A 21,049-nucleotide genomic window follows, 5' to 3' on the forward strand; every position below is an offset into this window, starting at 1 on the left:
AGACTTTGAAGTCAGAATTGAGTGACCATGGGCAAGCTGCTTGGTTAGACCCTAAGCCTGAACTTCCCCACGTGTGAAAAGAACATCACCCACCTCACAGAGCAGTTGGCAAGATCAAGTGAAGTGACATATGCAGAGTTTGAAGCACACATCTGGCTACTAGCCCCTGTACGTTTCTGTGGATCAGGGTCAACCTACCGGCGTTTCCAGTATCACACGGCTGGACCGTCGTTTGCCCCACTCAGAATTATAGCGATGCCTCCAATGGGAATGCCGTGGACACAGTGAATAATATTCACATTTAGCAGATGAATCCAGAACATACGTGGTGGGCAAAGTCCTGCTCAAAAGATGATGCTCCCAGCTGGATACGGCTGTTCAGATACCTTCAGACCAGCTCAGAAGTGATGTATCCCTGCCTGTTATCTGGTTAGGTGTTTCCTTTAGAATGAATGCAGAATAATTCATCTGCTGAACAGACATTCATTGAGCACCTGCTACTCATCAGGCACCGGGGAACAAAGGAGAGCGTGACACAAAGCTTACACTTAAGGAACGTACAGCCTCCAAGATGAGATGAATAAGAAAGGCAGTTTTAACACAAAATAGTGAATACATCATAGATATACACGGGGGCTGTGGGGAGTAGAGGAGCAGAGCACAGGAACTAGCCCAATTTGCAGAGGTGGGCGGAGGCAGTCAGAGTCCCTGGGAGAAGACAGCCAGCGTCTGAGCAGAGGCTTAAGGGATGAGCAGGAGTTGGGCAAAGAGGACGGGAGTGACAGCATTTTCGGCAGAAGGAACAGTATTTGCAAAGGCACAGATGGGAGTAACAGCAGGGTATGGTGAATGCCAGGAACTACAAGCAGTTTGGTGTTGTAGGAGTTTAAACAGGAGGGTGAGAAATGGGGGAAAAATACGCTAGCTAGAGCAACAGGACAGGAGCAGATAGCGGGGGAATTCCTGAGAAGGCCTTGGACTTCATCCTGCGGGTCATGGAGAACCCTGGCAGATATCAAGCACTGCAAGAACGCAATCAGATGGTGTTTTAGAAGGATCACTCCAGTGATTGTGAGGAGGATGAGCTCGTCGGGAGACTGGAGTCAGAGAGATCAGCAAGAGCACCTCTCAGCCGGACAGAAGACGCTGCTACAAGATCAGTGTTGATAAGGAGGGAGGAAGGGCTACATACAAATACTAAGGAGGCAAAAGCTGAACAGACCTGAGGACCGCCTGGACATGGGTGGCAAAGGGAGCGGTGCTGTGGATGATGTATAAATGCTTACCATGGTGAGAAAGAAGAGAACTCAGGTGAAGTTATTTTGTTTTGTTTTTTTCAGTAAAAGAGGATGAATTTAAGTTTTGACATGTGACGTTTGAGGTGTACAAGGATATACAAGTTGAAACATCAGTAGAAAAACTCACAGAGTAGTCTGCATTAGAGATAATAGCTTCAGAGTCAACAGCACTTATAAAATCTTGACAAGATGAGAAGGGCAGGTAGACTGTGATCAGGGAGAAAAGCAGTGGGCAGAGGAAGAGCCCTGGGAGAACACCAATATTTAACAGGAAGACAGAAAAAGAGGCTGTGACAAAGACAGAAGAAAAAGTCCAAGGGCTAGAGAAGCAGAGATCACAGAAATCAAGGGATTAGTTTCAAGAAGCTGTGAGCGAGTGGTCACCACTGTCAAATGCAGTAGAGAAAGGTCCGCCAAGTTGAAGGATGAAAACCGTACGCTTCCTTTAACAATTAGGAGGTCATATGTATGCACGCTGGTTAGACCTCTTGGTTGCAGACAATTGAATCCACTCAAGGTACTTTAGGCAGAAAGGTATTTATTAGAGGTTATTAGATAATCGTATACAATCTCCAGGAGGCCACACGAATCTCCAGGAGGCCACAGACACAGGTTTGGAGGTCTCTCTGCCGGAAACAGCAGCAGTCGCGAGGGCAAACACCCACCCTCACCACAGGACTGTTACAGCGGAAACCCCACTGCCACCTGTGATCAGAACCTTCACCAAAGCTGCCCCAGATGAATAAACACCTCAGCCACGGAGCCTACAAAAAGGGCCACCCTTCCTAAGAGCAACCTCATTCCAGGATGAGTTTGCTCCATGCCACCTAACTGAATGTTCACCTTCAGACTTCCAAAGTCGCACCACCTACTTCATCCACAAATGATACCTCTTGTGCAGCATAAAAGGAAGATGGAGTCAAAAAAAAAAAAAAAAGCAAGAATAATCTTTATTCCTCAGAAACACATTTGTAAAAATGTATCAATGAAATCAAAAGATTCAGAACACAATTATCTGTATGCAGCACGTAGACTGAGGACCAAAACATCTGCTAAAAGGAAATACACCTGTAAACATGTATCTTAGGGAGCGTTTATAGGTGATCAACTCCACTGTGCAGGGTGTGCAGCTGATTCCCTCCTTCTGGATAGATTTTTGTGGTAACCAAAAAAAAAAAAAAAAAAAGATCAGATTTTGACAATAAACTATCTTAAGGGAGGGAAACACATTTTTTTAAAAAAAGGCTTAAAAGGGCCAAATTACAATTACATATATAAAAAATGGCACAAGAATTGATTTCACAAAAATACTAAGGAAAGTATCTCAGGCCTACCTATCAGGAGGAAAAAAAGGTCTTACTCGGGGGCTTGAAACGGGGTGGGAAATAAAGAGTTTGGTATGAGTTCTACCCTAAAAGGCAACATATTGATTTCTGGTTCTACAGAAAGACTGTGCAACACCCTCCTATCCTCTTGCACGGGATGCTTTGGCACAACTTCACTAAAATTTTACACGCTTCAATTTGAGCCATAAGTGCATCTCATATTGCATGTTGCTTCTTAAAAGAATGAAGCCTAGGATAAAAACCAACCCTCAAACTCTATATATTCTGACAGTGTGCATTCATAATTATGTCTTCTGAAAGCACGCAAGTTAGCAGCACCAATCGTTAAGACATTAAAAAATTATTCTTGTACTTGAGCAGCAACTTCTATAAAAATAAAGGCTATGTGATTTCTGATTAATAAAACTGCGAGAATTCAAAGTGACTAAACTGCTTTAAGATAGGAAATTCAAAATCTCCCTGTATTGATATAACCTTTAACATGTTATATACTTTATTCAGCTTTTGAAAGAGGTAACCCTCTGTTAAAGAAGGTCTGAATGTTATGTCCTCAGCCTAAGAATATTAAATGTTGATAAATCACAGAATTGTAGAGCTAGAGAGGACCTTGTGATCATTTAGTCCAACTTGCTCTTTTCAGACGGGGAAAATGAGGCCAACAGAGGGGAGACGGTCTGTCCAAGATCACACAATGGCAGAGGCTGGGCCCCAGTGACCTCAATTCCCACCACTGTACTATATGGTACTCTCTACGGAGTGATCTTTCCAAGTTTTTCTGGTTTTCTTTGGTCCCATTCATTAAATAACAAAGAAACATCAGGTACACAGCAATACGATAAACACAGACTTATACTCCAATTTTAAAATCAGAATATCAAAACGATTCCTGAGCCTTTAACTACCTTCATTTTTTGAGAATGCAGTCAACAGTAAGTTAGGACTACCTATTGGGGTTATTTTCAAATATTTACACAGACACTGAGAACACCTTTCAGAACTATTCCTAGAAGACATTTCTACAAACACGTCCACGGGATGCCAAGACACTTTCCATGGGATGTAACGAAACTATGATGGTGAATGGAAGTAAGATGCTTCAGTCTCTCAAAGCGCAGTCATGAGTTTATCTCGATACATCATACTTTGCATTCCTCCTAAGTTCTTCTGGTTCTGGTCGTGGACATAATCGAAATGGCTGTCATCTCCACTGGCCGATGCTTTCCAATGCGGCCTGTCATCCTGAAAGGATGGCCTGTTTTGTTCGCAGAGTGAGTGGTTAGTGGGGGTGTGAAGACAATTCAGAGAGGTGAGTGAAACAACACAAGCACAAAGGAAACAGACAAGAAAAACCATGAACCACATAAATGGGGATGGCTTTCAGATGGAAAAGAACGGATTTTCTACTTTCAAGTATTTTAAAAATTCAGATGCGGGTCCTCTATCAACTTCCAGGTCGAGAACAGCTCTGCCCATGGTTGTGCCATCATCCCTCAAAGGGTGTCTGATGATCAAGTCAGTCTGGGGAAAGCTAGGTGGTGGTGAAAAAGGTTCCTTTTCTACGGGAATTCTCAAGAGCTGTTGCCATGCGAACGAACACTGTGAACGCCTCATGCAGCATTTTCCAAAAATGCTGGACCAAATAATTCTCCTTTCCTGGAGAGTCTGATAAAACACAGTGTGCTGGGAACCACCCCCAGAGATTCGGAGGCAGTAGGTCCGGGGTGGGGCTGGGACTCTGCATGAACAAGTTTGCAGGTGACACTGATGCTGCCAGCCAGCAAGGCCACCTGCAAGCAGCACTGGTCCAGCCTCCCTAGCACTCCCAGCCGGGTCTGCCTCACAAGGAGACCAATATGGTAAAACAGGCAAAAATCAGTGCTATATTTTGTAAACACAAGGTTAAATTAAAAAGCATTTCTATAAATCTGTGTCTCATGTCTGGAAAAGAAACGGCCTTTGCAACACAGAAACACTTAGAAGTATTACTTCACTAGTTTAACTTGCTTTTAAATGTTACATGAATATCAAGTGCTTATGGTCTTGGTAAGAACTGTCAAGAACTAACTGCTCTCATTTGCCCTGTTCTCGATGGATTTATTCCCATCACTCCGTTCGCCGCACTTTCTCGAGGAGCAAGGCTAGCAATCTCACTAAGAAATAACTTTATGCAAACTGAATTCACCAACTATGTTTCTGAAAGAGCTTCACACATAAACACCAATTAAGACTGCTCTGAAATTCAAATCATGAAAGGAACGTTTGCCTTTACAAAGCTGGCATTAAAAAAAATCTCAAGCTTAACCGTAAATGCAACAAGGCAGGTGCCAGTTTACTTAGGAAGGACTGTGGTAGGTTAGGGCAGAGGTGGGTAAACACGGCTCTCAGCCTAAATCCCACACTGTCTATTTTCATAAATAAGCTTTATGGGAACACAATCAGGCCCATTCACTTCTGTATCGTCTGTGGCTGCTTTCAAGCTACCATGGCAGAGTTGAGTAGTTGTGACAGAGACCACAAAGCTGAAAATATTGACTACCTGGCCCTTTACAGAAAAAGTTTACCGACCCCTAGGTTTAGAAAAAGATCCATCACCACAAAAAGCAACCCTCTACCCCATCCCTGGAAAAAAAAAAATCCTTTCAAAAAATCCCACAACAAAAGTCCCTGAGCTTTAGTCATATTTTTAGTAAATGAATTCTCAGGACAGGAAAACGTTACTTAGAAATTTTAAGTAACGTTTCAAACATAAAACCAAACCCAAAATATCTGAGGTTACAATGACTAAAACAAAACAAAACAAAACAAAACAAAAAACCCCACCCAGTTCATTTTTATTTCGTCAAGCATAACTTTAGTAAATCCAGACCCATCACCGGCTTATTTTGCTTTGCAAGTTATTCATCTCTTCCAGGACAAGACAACTCTTTAACAGTTGTTTCTGATGCAGAATTTCAATTCATAACTAAGTAGAAAAGGAGAGCTTGGGAAAGGACGGCTCTATGAGCTCAGGTACTTACCTGATGTTTGGAGAGTGCGGGTGCCACCGAGGCTGGCTGGGGTGGAGACTGGGGTGATACTGGGGCTAGAAATAAAACACCAAACTCGATTATTAGATGCCCTTTGCTTTCAATGGTCTTCACCGGCTGTGAATGGAGAGGCTCTTACTGAACCCTGGCTGGGGGAGCGCACGTTTCCCAGGATATCACGTTTCCCCCGTGACAAAGGCTGGGGGCTGCCCTCCAAGAAGAAAGCGGAAGGCATCTGCCTTGAAAGGGTGCCCTAGAGCGCCCAGGCAAGGCAATATTCATCTCTCCCAAGGGAACCGGATGGAAGGGGCCAGAGAGACCCGGAGAATGTGGGTAATTTATTCTTTAGAAACAATTTCTGTCGTTGCTGCAAATGACGACAACTGTGTGTAAACAGTTGCATCTGCATATAGACAAGGACTGAACAGAGGATGCCAAGGCAGCAGGACTCTGGGTGAACTCTTTCTCTCTTGTTAAAAAAAACTTTCTAAAATGTGATCCAAAACAAACACCCCCCTGCCCCCGTCCCAGAAACAAACAAACAAAACCCCAAACCATCCAGAGCACCATTATCCTGATAAAACAGAAGGAAAGAAGTAGTTTGCCCATTTTAACATGAGAAAATGGATCCGGACTGATGACTCACAAAACGGCCCGGGGTGAAGACAAGGCTGGCCTGGGTGGGTGGCAGACTGCCTGCCAGTCCACTTCTGGCCTGCAGAGGGCAGCGGTCCCAGACTCTGTCAGAAGCCCTGGGGCTTTTCAAGGCTAAATTTTCTATGGGGCAAATTAGGTTCTCCTGACATTTAAGTCACCACAGGCTTGCCACCATTATTCTTTTAATTATTTCTTCCCCTTCTTCTCCCTCCCTGCTGTTCTGGTTAATAAGCAGAAGTCCATTCTCTATTATGAAAAATTCTCAGCAATTCTGTTCATTCCATTTTCATGGACCTGCGATGGATGCCCTCCTTGACTATTCTGTATTCCAGTGGCCCCTCTCCTTCAAGGATGCCTGTCAGCAAGTCCACAACCCCCAAAGGACATCCTACTGGAAAGAGGAACCTGGAGAAAACATTTCAGTGGCAGAATCTGAAAGCTGACCAGGGCTTTTGAATCTCCTGGAAATAGTCACTTCATATTTCTCTCTCTTAGGGGATACAGAAACCCAGAGGTGATAGATGATTTGCCCAAAGCTGGACCGTTTCAGGCGTTTTGGCCATACAGCCAAGGCCCCAAAAGAGGCTCCACCAACTGGGTCTTGAACAAAAGAAAGTAACCTAGAATAGAAGTGGACCTTCTATTCTATACACCTTGTCTTCAAACACAACCAAACCAGATGCATTGGAGAGAGGTGGGCACCTTATCCATAGAGACTTGGAAGGAGGATATTCCAGAACCTTCCTTGGTCTCCTTTGGTAATTTATACACCCTCTAAAGCTGTCAAGGAGTATTTTTTCATGTTAACCCACATGGTTCTCAACCAGGACCGTTACATCTCCCTGGGGACAACTGGAGATGAGTATGTGCAGTTTTGCTAGTCACAATGACTGGAGGGATACCTGTAACTCTTGGGCAGAGAAGAGGGAAGCTAAACCTCCTGTAACTCTAAGGACAGTCCCAAGCAATGAAGAACTGTCCCTCTCCAAATGCCAGTAGTGCTCCCATCAAGGACACAGCAATCTGTCCTTTGCATTCGGCTAAGTTTGCTGGGCTCAGAGTAACACCAATGCTGCAATACCACCTTCCTGGAAACCTTTCTCAGCGCTCAGATGCTTACCGGGCCACCTCTCAGGATGTTCTCTTCCTGGTCAATTTACTCCCATCACGGCACCTCTAAAGGCTGGCAAGGAGCAGAGGGCCAGTTGTTGCCAAAGATGTTAAGAGAAGAACAACATCCAGGTAACAGTTGTCATGGATTTGATTTCAATGAACAATCGCCTTGACGTTCACTCTGAGCAGAGAATGCAGAGAAAGGGCATACCTGCGAGGCTGCTGGGGCAAGGGCAGCGCTGAGCTGGGAATGCTTTGCTTTGTTTATTTTTTTTCTCCCCTTCAAGCGCTAATCACCCATCAACAACATTCTAGCCACTCACACCTGAAAGTCCCACAAAAAAAAAAAAAAAAAAAAATCTCTGACTAAGAAGATTCAAGAACCCAAAGGCAGCAAGGAGATCAGGAAAGCTGGCCTTTCCCCTACCAGGTGCAAAGCACTTTTTACACTAATTCCCTACAACTCGGAAGTCATGTCCAGGTTCTGCACACTGGGAATAAGATTTCATGTACAGAAGGCGATATCACAAAATTCTTCAGAAACATCATTTGGAGGTCTCGTAAAGATAATGTACACTGGGATCCCTGCCCCCATCTAAGGAGTTAGTATCTACAGTAATGAGACTGATTAGATCCAGAAAGAGACTGATTAGAATAAGGCTCCAAAGTGAACTCATCATGGAGTAGTTTTATTGTGACATTCAAAACCAGACTGGTGATAGGGCAGAGGAACCCAGGAGAGGAGTGTCCCTTGGACATTCACACCCGCCCAGGACAAGAAAGCTGGCCGCCATGTTAGGGGGTCATCAGACATGGATGCTGCCTCTCAGCACGTGATAAGCTGGGAAGCCAGGGACACATCATTAGCTCAGGGCCCCCACCTGGCCGCTCATCAGAACCACCTTAGACAGGCACCGCAGCTTGCCAATACCCAGCTCCCACCCACCCTAGAGTTTCTGATTCAACCAGTCCAGGCTGAGGCCCAAGCACCAATTATTTTTTTAAAGCTTGCCAGATGGTTTTAACATGCAGCAGGGCTGAGAACCACTGGTGCCGGTGATTTCCAATCAAGGGGCTCAGAGAAGGCTCTGTGGAGATGACAGCTTCCCACCAGACAAGTGTGGGCCAAGGAACAGTGGGAAAAAATTATGGGGCAACAATGATGTGATTCTCCCTAAAGATGCTACCAGAAAACTACTAGAGCTAATCAATGAATTTGGTAAAGTAGCAGGATACAAAATTAATGCACAGAAATCTCTTGCGTTCCTATATACCTAATGATGAAAAATGTGAAAGAGAAATTAAGGAAACACTCCCATTTACCAATGCAACAAAAAGAATAAAATACCTAGGAATAAACCTACCTAAGGAGATAAAAGACCTGTATGCAGAAAACTATAAGCACTGATGAAAGAAATTAAAGATGATACAAATAGATGGAGAGATATACCATGTTCTTGGATTGGAAGAATCAACATTGTGAAAATGACTATACTACCCAAAGCAATCTACAGATTCAGTGCAATCTCTATCAAACTACCAATGGCATTTTTCACAGAACTAGAACAAAAATTTTCACAATGTGTATGGAAACACAAAAGACCCCGAATAGTCAAAGCAATCTTGAGAAAGAAAAACGGAGCTGGAGGAATCAGGCTCCCTGACTTCAGACTATATAACAAAGCTACGGTAACCAAGACAGTATGGTATTGGCACAAAAACAGAAATATAGATCAATGGAACAGGATAGAAAGCCCAGAGATAAACCCACGCACATATGGTCACCTTATTTTTGATAAAGGAGGCAAGAGTATACAATGGAGAAAAGACAGTCTCTACAATAAGTGGTGCTGGGAAAACTGGACAGCTACATGTAAAAGAATGAAAACTCCCTAACACCCTACACAAAAATAAACTCAAAATGGATTAAAGACCTAAATGTAAGGCCAGACACTACAAAGCTCTTAGAGGAAAACATAGGCAGAACACTCTATGACATAAATCACAGCAAGATCCTTTTTGACCCACCTCCTAGAGAAATGGAAATAAAAACAAAAATAAACAAATGGGACCTAATGAAACTTAAAAGCTTTTGCACAGCAAAGGAAACCATAAACAAGACGAAAAGACAACCCTCAGAATGGGAGAAAATATTTGCAAATGAAGCAACTGACAAAGGATTAATCTCCAAAATATACAAGCAGCTCATGCAGCTCAATACCAAAAAAAACAAACAACTCAATCCAAAAATAGGCAGAAGACCTAAATAGACATTTCTCCAAAGAAGACATACAGATTGCCAACAAACACATGAAAGGATGCTCAACATCACTAATCATTAGAGAAATGCAAATCAAAACTACAATGAGGTATCACCTCACACCAGTCAGAATGGCCATCATCAAAAAATCTACAAACAATAAATGCTGGAGAGGGTGTGGAGAAAAGGGAACCCTTCTGCACTGTTGGTGGGAATGTAAATTGATACAGCCAGTATGGAGAACAGTATGGAGGTTCCTTAAAAAACTAAAAATAGAACTACCATACGACCCAGCAATCCCACTACTGGGCATATATCCAGAGAAAACCATAATTCAAAAAGAGTCATGTACCACAATGTTCATTGCAGCTCTATTTACAATAGCCAGGACATGGAAGCAACCTAAATGTCCATCAACAGATGAATGTATAAAGAAGATGTGGCACATATATACAATGGAATATTACTCAGCCATAAAAAGAAACGAAATTGAGTTATTTGTAGTGAGGTGGACGGACCTAGAGTCTGTCATATAGAGTGAAATAAGTCAGAAAGAGAAAAACAAATACTGTATGCTAACACATATATATGGAGTCTAAAAAAAAACCAAAAAGGTCATGAAGAACCTAGGGGCAAGATGGGAATAAAGATGCAGACCTACTAGAGAATGGACTTGAGGATATGGGGAGTGGGAAGGGTAAGCTGGGACAAAGTGAGAGAGTGGCATGGACATATATACACTACCAAATGTAAAATAGATAGCTAGTGGGAAGCAGCCGCATAGCACAGGGAGATCAGCTCGGTGCTTTGTGACCACCTAGAGGGGTGGGATAGGGAGGGTGGGAGGGACACGCAAGAGGGAGGGGATATGGGGATATATGTATACGTATAGCTGATTCACTTTGTTATAAGCAGAAACTAACACACCATTGTAAAGCAATTATACTCCAACAAAGATGTTAAAAAAAAAATGATGTGATTCTCTAAGAACTGAACACATGATGTATGCTAAGGAGCAGGGACAATAAATGTAGAAAAGTTAAGTTGGACCCAGGTTACAGAAGGCTGCAAACAGCCAGCGAGAGCTACCCACAGCAGTGGCTGGTGGGCAGGCAGGGGGTTCGGGCCTTGATGGTCATCCTGTGAAAGAGCAGAACATCAGCCATGGAAACCCATCTCCACTCCTTCTGCAGGCAACAGGCCTAGCACAGTGCTTTACAAAGCAGGTTCTAGAAACCACTATTCCACTGATGGAAATGAACACACCACCAACAGAAAGTGGTGGGGGAAGCCAGCTTTTCTTATGGTGGGAAGGTTGTCCAACAGTCAAATGATTTGCAGAAACACTGGATTTAAAAAAATAAAATGTGTCTTCCTTGAAGGGTTTTCCGGCACTTTTGACATCCCAATGGGCACCATAAGATCCAAGAAGGGAATGAAGGACGCAGCATTTCCCAAACACGTGACCAAGACATCCTTTCCTGGGGGCACATCTCCAGGGACTCATGTTTCCTGGGCCTAGAACACACTTGGACAAAAAATGGCCTCACTTGAGTGCCCCCGAGAGGCTGTGTTTGACCACCCAGAAACTTAGAACATATATCCCTGCCGCTTGCCAGTGCACAAGGTTAAGAAAAACAGGCAGCTCAGATGACCAAGAGGAAGCAGGGGTCAGGGGAGAAGGCTCTCCTCTTACTGTTTTCTCAAAAAAACATGTACTGCTGTTATTTCTTCAAAACCTGATTATAAGCGCAATGACTGCTCAGTGTGGAAAATTTAGACACTTTAAGACGTGTGACATGAAAACCTTTAAAAGCAATAGCTCACCTGGTAATTATGGACTTCAGGATTTGTTTTAGAGCTAAAAAAAGAAAAGAAAAACTGTAATGTAACAGGTTGTAAAGCGGCATTATTACTGATTTATTTAACAGCTGTAAACTAATCCTAGGTGCTAGCTACTCTGTTAGCAACTTTCACAAATACTATTTCTTTTTGGTTACTAGCAGCTTAAATGAACATATAATTGGGGAAACCAAATAGCAGCTCTCATTCGTCACTTTAGAGCTCACAAATAGAAACATGTAGGTAATATTCCAGAACCGTGCTTGTAATGTTATATTTTGGTGGCAAAAAGGAGGTCCTTTCAGTTGGGCAAACTAAATAATTTTAGTTCCCATTCCAGGCCTGGTCTGGTATTGCCGGGTGGCCCACGGTACCGGGCAGCTCCAGTGATGCCCGGAGCTTTCTCCAGCTCGAGGGAGGGCCATCAGCCACTTCTGACCATCCACCACTGTGGGTCCCACTGCTCTCAACAATGCTGCCATGATGTGGCCACCACTCTGGAATGTTCATTCCACGTAAGGTTCTGTACTGGGAACTTCACATCTGTTATTATTTAATCCACACAACAAGGCTATGAGGTCAATAAATGTTACCGCCTCATTTTATAGATAAAGGAACGGTTGCCTAACAGAGAAGTTAGGACACTTGCTAGCTAGTCCATGGCTGCGCCGAGACCGGAATTGACATTTACAAAACCCCTAGGCCGGTATCCTTTCCGCTAAGCCACACTGGCTCTCTGAGAACCTGCAGAAAGGTTCCAGGCTCTTCATGCATGATCCTATTTTGATGGAATCTGAAGTATAACTACTCTGGTCAAAACTATGGGTGGAGACAGTTGGTGCAAAACACAATGTATTTAATATGCAAGCTCGGCATCTGCCAGAAAAACCACAGACCAACCCAGCACAATCATCAGGCTAGGTTGCTAGGGTGGTGTGTTCAAAATCAAGGTTTACTGCTCCTCCAGCAATGAGAGGAAAACATTTCATGGTTATGAGTCTTGCTTAGGGTCTAAATAACCCTGTGTTCCAGTTTTCATAGAGGGCCAGTGCACAGCGCCAGGCTCTGGGCCAGATTCACCCCCAGCTGCATTTCACCAGGAGGGCTAAGTGCTCTGCAAGGTGCTATTTTCTTGGCATCACCTCTGCGCCCAGAGCACGGTTTCATCCCCGGCTCCCATAGAAATCCTCCCCACCCCCAGGATCCCACAGGCTGTGAAGAGCAACTGAACAGCTGCAAACAGTGGTTATTAGCTCATTTGTTCCTAAAGGGTATATTTACTGGGTTTTTTTTGTGTGTGTGGTGGAGATTTGTTTTTTAATTTTATTTTGGTTCTCAATTTATATAATCTCTACTAGACGCTAAGAGGAAAATGTAATTTTATTAGGGAAAAAACAAACAAGCAAAACAATCACTCCCTTAGCAAAGGAAAGAAATGTAACTCACAAGCCTCTGAGAATTAAACACAAGACATGCTGACAGGCATACTTTCAGCATACTACCCGCCATAGGGATCCTGGAAACAGGGCAAGCTTGCAGGCCTAAAACTAACCCATGCAGGATCCCTGCCACCTCCTCCCATCCTCAGGGGTCCAGGCCTGATGCACAGCAGTTCAACAGGACCCTGGAGCCCTTCGTGAGATGCTGAGAACTGAACCCAGACAGAAGAGCCAGACATTTGACGCCCAGCCGAATGGCACTGCAGGCAGCGTCTGCAATCAGAGTGCCAGGCTGAGTTTCCAGCTGTGTGATACAACGGCCAGCTACGTTCTCCAGAACCCTGGGGTCCTTGGAGGTGTCTTGGGGCTGCCTGTGGGATGCGGGGGGTGGAGACGGGCAGCAGGTGCCAGCCCTGCCCTCCCCTCCCTGCTCGGTGTCATCCAGAGCAGTCCCGCTTTGGTCTGTTCTCTGTACTGGGCTTCCATGGCAGGTTTCTCCTAGTGGGCCAAAATCAAAAGCTAAAAAATTTCGAAAAACACTTGATCTAGCCCAACCTCTTTGTTTTCAGATGAGAAAAAGGCCGCCCCAGAGCTGAGTTAGAGAAATGCCAGGGCTGGGCGGGAGGCCTCCTGGTCCCTCATCACTAACCCACGCCTCCACACGCCACACACTACCAACCGCCCAGGGCGTATGGCGCACCAAGATATGCTGACCTCAAAGACCACCCTCCCTAGTAGCCTGAGGCCTGTGCCTGGGATGACCAGAGACTAACCAGATGGGGCTTCCAGTGGCTGGAGCTTGGACACAAGGGCCGAAACAATTATATAGTCTGTGATTCTCTAGCATGACAGCTGTCCACTGAGGTCAAAACTCACGTAAGAAAACAATTGTTTCGGGGAGAGAAACAGAAGTACACACCAGGTGGGACAGTGCCCTCTTGGGCAGCACACGAGACTCACCTGGGAGCTTTAAAACCACAGATGCCCAGGTCCTCAGCCGGAGACTGATTCGATTAGCCTGGGGTGTGGCCTGGCTGAGGGTCTCAAAGCTCAGCAGGTGATTCCAATGTACAGGAAAGATCAAGGCCACCTGTGCTGGAGAAGGGGGCGGCAAACCACGCCCCATGGGCCGAACCTGGCCCACCTGCTTTTGTGAGTAAAGTTTAATCAGAACACGGCCGGAGTCGTTCATTCACATACTGTCTATGCTGCTTTCTTGCTCCGGGGGCAGAGTGGAATGGTCCTGAGAGAGACAGCAGAGCCTGCAATGTCTAAAATATTTACGAGCAGGCACTTTACAGAAAAAGTTTGTTGACACCGGTGCTAGAGTTTCAGTCTTGTGACAAGTTCTCTTCCTACAGGAATTTCACTGGGTGTTGATAAAGGTCTTCTACGTTGTATGACATGAAACCCGAACGTCACTAAGCGGATCCAGTTTTTGTTCTCGGGGAGCTTTTTCTCAAGAGCACGGCCTTTCTTTCCCATCACTGCCTGCAGTGCCCTTAGCACACTGTGCCATACACATTCCTATCACCTTTATCACCCACTGTTACAGTACACAAAGCACAAAGCCACTCAAACAAAGCATCTGTGTTTTCCAAAAAAACAAACTGTCTTGGAACATTCTGCTGTGTACTTATTGAAAGCCAGGTGGACGGTATAGCCAAGCAGCAGAAAAAGGGGGTGGAGAGGAAACCATCAGGTGCTTCACTCTGTGATTTAACTGTATTAAGGAAAAAGTCAACATTGCAAACAAATACAGTAATTTGAGAGCAGAGCCATACCCGGACTCTGGGGGCACTTACCAGAACTGAGCTGCTATCATCGGGTTGCTTGCTTTAAAGGAAAAACAGAAAAGTATGACATCTTAGAGAGCTTCACCACTTTTTACCATTTTTACCACTTGTTACCAATGATCAGGGAAGAGATTCCTGTGATCTCAGAGCAGTCCCAACCCCAGGAGGCAGAATCTTCATCTTGACTACCTCTCCTTTCTGGAGGAAAAGTAAATCACCTCCCGCTGTGCCCCACCCTCCAATTCACTCAGAACCTGCTCACTGAGCTCGTTCCCAGGGCCAGGAGTCCTAGGAGGCAGAGACAGACAGTCCCTGCTCTCAAGGAGCTCACAGTCTTGACACAGAGACAGAGGCGTGAAAGATCGAAGACAGGCTGAAATACAAGCAGTAACCTGTGCAGGGGAGCTCGGGGCAGACACCTCCGACTGGGTTCGGGATGTGAAGTCTGCGGAAGGGGCCATGGACAGAGGCAGAGCTTGTGTACCTAGACACCATTTCGTTTTTTGAAAAATGGAGCATGGAAAATCGTTAAAAGTTTCACAAAGATGCCGGAACTCTGGCTGGAGAAAACGTCAGTAAAATAAAGGAGGGAAAGAGGATGAAGACCAGGAAGGGAAGTGGAGGAGAAGCACGGAACCTGGAGTCTGGAAGGGCTCAAGGCCACCTTGTAGCATCAAGCACCCTCCCCTCTGCAGCAGCCACACCGCGGGGCCTTTCCCTTTGTGCCTGTACACCTCCAAGGACCGGGCGCTCACTCTGTAAAGACGGAGCACTATGTTTGGACGGCCCCACCAGAAAGTTCTTCCTTCGACCGGGGTGTTTCTGGGCAACTTTGACCCAACTGGCTGCGTGCACAAGCATAATAATGCTCCCCAGGGAGGTGAACACAGCCCTTGGGACAGAGAGCTTTCTCATCCCCCCACCCCCCGGTCCCACCCCGTCACTCATCACTCCCAGTTCCTGCAATCAATCACCCTTCAGGGACCTGTCACCCTCCCTGGACACAGCCCCACCCTCTCAACCTCTGGTCTTTCTTGAAAGTGAGGCCACATTCCTTGGGCTCTGGCAATTTTTTCCCCACGAAAGCAGCCAAGAATGGCTTTGGAGAGTTTCTGGCTGCCACGCTATTGCACCGTTGGTTCAAAAAGGAAGGAAACAGTGGGGAACACAAGGTTAAAGATTCTAGATGGGAAAGCACAGGTGCCAGGTCCCACAAAGGCCCACTAAATCCTGAGTTATACAAGAAAAACATATGAAATGGCCAGTACAATGATATGTGGGAGGGAACGAGAGTGGGGTGGGGAGATGCAGAGGTCCTGCTGTAAAAGAACAAGATAGTCGTGAATGGAGCAGCAGTCAAGTGTGGACAAAGGAGAGCCAAGAAATGGGATCTGGAAGCCAAGTCTAAACAGAAATGAGCCCGGCTTGCTCATCTGCTGACTGAACCTGTAACTGGGTACCAGGCCTCATGCAGGTGTGAGGCCACAGTAGTAAATGACAGACAAAGCTCGGGGAGTTCGGGAAAGGGGGGGTGGGGAGGAACAAGCATCCTGGAGTCTGGCTAAACTCAAGGGCACGGTGTGCTTGGATTGACTGTGGGCCCCGAGTCCAGTATTTAATTAGTTCTGGCTCTGCTCTGAAGTGGTCAGAATTCTGGTTAGCGCGAGACTGATGTCCCCAATTGAAACTGGAAGATGGAGGAGAGAACGGACTCTGCTTCCCTCCGAGACATGTCATCATCTTCCACGGGCAAGAAACATGTTTACCTATGATATCCCTAAGGTCCCAGGTCCAACAGAAGCAAAGAGGTACAAGAAAAGAAATATGGAAAAGGGGGAGAAGGAAATGAACACATCCAATGGGAAAGACTAAAGACAGCTGGATGGTGAGAGTAGCCTGATTCCCTCCAAGAGAATCCCACTGGGGTTTTATCAAAAGCTTCAGAACGACAGAGAACAGCAGACAGTTCCTTCACAAACTGCTTCGCCAAACTCCTTGGGGCTTATTAACCAACTTAACCATGATGTAAAATTCCAAGACAGAATGAAAAGCACACCACCTTTGAATGTCGAATGTCTCCGGGATGGATAGCGTTTACTAGGCTTCCTCTCGAAGGTGCTGGTTCTTCGTAACCTGGCGCCATGTGTAGCCTGGTATTCCGTCCGGCCACTGGAAAGCAAACATTTCACTGCATGCTACCAATATCAGAATGTCAGTACATTATACGTATTTGGAAGTGAACTTTTATTTCCAAGAGCTCCAATGTAAATTTCAACTTATCTCAAACTCGTTTGGTAAAGACACACACTAAATTTAGCCTTCCGTTTGAAAATAAAATCACTGTTGCCAAATCCAGGCTGTATTACATTTCCGCCAAAGGACAAAACCTGCAATTTAGGTACCAGCCACTTGACTGCACAAACCAAGCAGGTCTGAGTACTTGGAATATTTGACTAAGAGAACACTGACTCACACATAAAATACCTTTCATAAAACATATTAGGTAGACATTTAACTCTTTTAAAAGGCTGTTATCAATGACCACTTAACCAAACCTTGGCTATCCTTGCTATGCCCAGAAAAACACTGCTGCTTTCACCAAGGCTCTCCATCAACCCAACGTCCAGCTACAGCTTCCAGGAGGCAATGCTGTCTTTGTCTGATCTATCACTGCCTCGTCCAGCCACCCTCGGCTTATGATTTATCACATGGAAGGAGCCACTTGCCACCTGCTTTAACTGCCTCCAAGGGGCAAACTCATCTCCAAACTCCCTTCCTTCTCACGCTGGGCTGGACCAAGTCCCACGGGAGTGTCCTGCCAGGATGGAAACCCCGCCTGGGCAACCTCAACAGTCCGGCCCTGCTCACTTGGAGCACAGCAGACTTCAGCATACCGTGCAACGTCTCTGCCAGGCTTCGCAGTTATGACATCTTCCTTCCATCCTTCCTTCGCAGGACCCATGAGTCGATTCTTTCTCAGAAAGGACTTGGTCCCCCCCACTCCCCTCTGCAGCATTTAAAAATACATTCAAACCAAGCAATTCTTTAAACACAAGTGCACAGACATTTCCGTGCACAGCAGAAAAATCTGAAATGAACAAATCGTTTGGCATCTTAAATAGAGTTCAAGGACATGCCATGTGTGGGAAGAGGTTATGAAACCATGAGAAATTTTAGATCTTGTAACAGCAATTCTCAGATCTGTAAACATGCCTCAGGAATCGACCCTGGGAGTGCATTTAAAATGCACATTCCCAGGCCTTATTCATACAGCCACACGTGAGCCCCCCATAGATTCTGATTACAAAGGCCTTAGATGAGGTCCTAAATCCTCATTTTAAAAAAACACCCAGGGAGTTCTCGTGCACTTTGAGAGACATGGTCTTAGAAACGTAAGTAGAAATATATCGGAATAAACCTCTCTTTCTTCAGGGTCTTTTCAGATTCAAATATTCCTGAGCCCAGCCCTGGGTCACTCACACACACGGTGACATCTGCTCTCATTCTTAATTGTCACCAAATTTCTTGATGTTGGCATGTGACGGGCGATAGAGTAGTGGTTAAAATATAAGACATAAGACCCAGACTGCCTGGGGTTGAATCTCAGCTCTACCACCGACTGGCTGTGACTTTGGGCAGATTATATACCCCCCCGGACCTAGTTCCCTTATTTGTACAATGGGTATAATCTGAGGACCCATCTCATTAAGGCCATGGGGAGGGTTACGAGTTGGTACATGAAAAGCTCTAGGGCAGCAGTGTGGTCGATAGAGCTTTCCAAAACGATGCTCGTGTTCTACATCAGCACCGCCCCATGTGGCAGCCACCGATCTCACTCGTACCGAGCACCTGAAGCGTGGTGAGTGAGACCAAGGAACCACATTTTGAAATGTATCGAACATGAATTAATTTAGATAGCCACATGCAGCTCGCATCGACTGTATCAGACAGCACAGTTCCAGCTAAATGTCAGCTGTTAATAATTTTGTGATTATTAGCTTCATCTTAGCGATGAGGATGCGGAGAGGCTAGAAGAGCTTTGGTGACTCCATGAAAGGTCAGATGCTAAGAAAGAAGCAGGGGCAGGACGTCCAACCCAAGCCTCCAGATGCAGCAGGTCCACTGCTCCTTTCACCAAAACCTCACTGCTGCCCTCCTTCAAGACACGTGACCGTGCTGTAAAAATGGTGCCTACCTGAACCTGAAGCGAGAGCCCAGTCGGATAAAGTCCGATCTGTTGGACTTGCCGTTTCCCGGCGTCCGCAGCCGGAAGAAGGCGTGGTGCTCCACGGCGCACTTCCACAGGTGCTTGCAGGTCCGGGCGCTGTCCAGGCGGAACACGAACGTGTGCTCCTGCTCCCGGCCCTCGGAGGTGAAGCACGGGGGGGCCGGTGAGCGGGGACTTGGAGCACTGACTCAGGGTTACTCACGGCAAGGAGGAGGAACGGAGGCAAGGCTTACCTGGTCATCGTCCTCCACCACCACCAGCGTCAACTTGCTCTTTTTAAAATCCATTTTGGTAATTTTCGGCCTGGCCAGAGAGAAAGCATTTTCAAAGCACAGTCTGCGGCAGCAACGCCTACCCATCACACCGCCGTTTCCTTTCTACCGTTTCAGCTCAGATTTGCTCAAGGCATCACTCATTCACGTTAAGTGTGATTATCCAGAAGCGCCACTGCCATTGTCAGACACCCACAAATGCCAGAGTACGTGTGTTTTAAAAATGAATCTGCGTGTTGCAAATATCCCTCGATAATCACCCATCACATATAATTCCACCACAAAATAGGAAAAGACATTTTTAATATAGGACAAAACTAAATTACCAAAAGAATAAGCCTATTTTGTTAGCTCCTTCAAAGATTAAAATGCCTGTCGGGGTCAGTCCAAGAGAATATTCACAGCCATCTCTTCCCTACAAATAAACGAAGGCACAGTCGGTAGAGGGTTCTAACAGGTCGTCACAGAGCAGAATGCAAAACAGTTTCCTCACCGCATTACTTTGTTTGCACATTGTTTACACGTTTTTCAGTCACCGGGAAACCCAATTACTTAAACGCACATGGTTCTTACCCTGACAACGTGCATGTCTACCCCATACATTTCCAGCCACTTCGCTTTATTCAGATAGGAGAGTTCCGCCTGGGCAGGGCTCTTTCCCCTTAGAAAAACCAACGAGACACATGTGAACTGCAACGCGTACACCCACACAAGCCTGAAGGGCACGGCCACATGAAGGGGTGCTTGGGGCAATTAAAGGGATGAGGGCTACCGATTTACATCAACGTGACACGACCTCCAAGAACAGACTGTTAACTGAGCGGAAAGAGGACAGAGCAGGGCTTATAATAGGAACGCTTAGGGAAACGACTCCGTGTGTGTAGATTCGTGCATGCGTGTGCGAAGGAGAAAGGCTGGAAGGATACACAGCTGGCTGCTCACAGCGGCTTCGTGCAGGGAGGAGCGTGGGTAGATTTGTGCACGTGTGTGCGAAGGAGAAAGGCTGGAAGGATACACGGCTGCTCACAGTCGCTTCGTGCAGGGAGGATCGTGGGTGGGGTGTGGCAGGGACTGGGGCAAGACTCTACACCCGCCCGCCGGCCCGCTTCTACGTTGTTGTTTCAATGGGATACGAGAATGTGCTACTGTCACCTTCCATCTGCAAAGGGGCCAGAATGGCTGCGGGACAACGGGAAACCACGCTCGGTTTCTGAGTCCAAGAGTGACTGGGCACAGGCAGCGTTTGGGGAAGATGGGCCGGGCGGGAGGAGAGGCGGTGACCCTGTTATCCAGGCATAAAACCGCTAGACTAGGGTGACTAAGGGAGGAAAGAGGACAAAGCAAGAGAGGAGTGGCAGGGCTGGATTTAGCTGTGGTGACCACGTGTCCTGAAATACAACTCTGTACAACACATGGTCTCAAACATGAGTGTCCCTGTAAGGAACCCCAGGACACATTTCTAAAGGGTTTGCCCTAGCAGTCCAGGCCATGGACAGAGCCCCAGGTGTGCGGGACCGGATGGATCAAGGCAGCACCCCTTTGCCTTGGTTAGGAGGCCGGGATGGCCATGGCGTCCCTGGCTATGCAACGAGCAAATCAGGACCAGGCCCTGTACTTCAGAGGAAGAAACAGGAGTATGGCTTGGTTTTTACTGTACATCTCTGGAAAGAGAGATGTCCTGTGGGCCTTTGAAAAACAGGACTGAAGCACAGGAGGGAAAGAAGTGAAGAGCTGGAGCTGCGATTTTACAGTCATCCACAGAGCCACTCTAC

The 21,049-nt window shown here is 46.0% G+C and overlaps 1 protein-coding gene across 7 annotated transcripts in view; it reads right to left on the bottom strand.

The window, feature by feature from the left end:
* Positions 1-21,049, bottom strand: part of EPB41L4B (erythrocyte membrane protein band 4.1 like 4B) — a 143,280-nt gene that overhangs the window by 59,472 nt on the left and 62,759 nt on the right. For 5 of the 7 annotated variants that reach the window (XM_082403885.1, XM_082403884.1, XM_082403883.1 and 2 more), the window contains 8 exons: positions 19,851-19,938; positions 19,604-19,692; positions 19,239-19,308; positions 18,973-19,142; positions 16,837-16,946; positions 14,787-14,817; positions 11,528-11,561; positions 5,662-5,726 (listed from right to left, as the gene is read on the bottom strand). In XM_082403885.1, the coding sequence (XP_082260011.1) occupies positions 5,662-5,726; positions 11,528-11,561; positions 14,787-14,817; positions 16,837-16,946; positions 18,973-19,142; positions 19,239-19,308; positions 19,604-19,692; positions 19,851-19,938 (657 nt within the window). Of the gene's footprint in view, positions 1-1,816; positions 3,897-5,661; positions 5,727-11,527; positions 11,562-14,786; positions 14,818-16,836; positions 16,947-18,972; positions 19,143-19,238; positions 19,309-19,603; positions 19,693-19,850; positions 19,939-21,049 lie in introns of those variants that run through there. The other 2 variants (XM_082403889.1, XM_082403888.1) reach the window with 2 other exon arrangements.

Source organism: Balaenoptera borealis (genome assembly GCF_965194805.1).
Source record: "Balaenoptera borealis genome assembly, chromosome: 8".
Taxonomy (NCBI): Eukaryota; Metazoa; Chordata; class Mammalia; order Artiodactyla; family Balaenopteridae; genus Balaenoptera; species Balaenoptera borealis.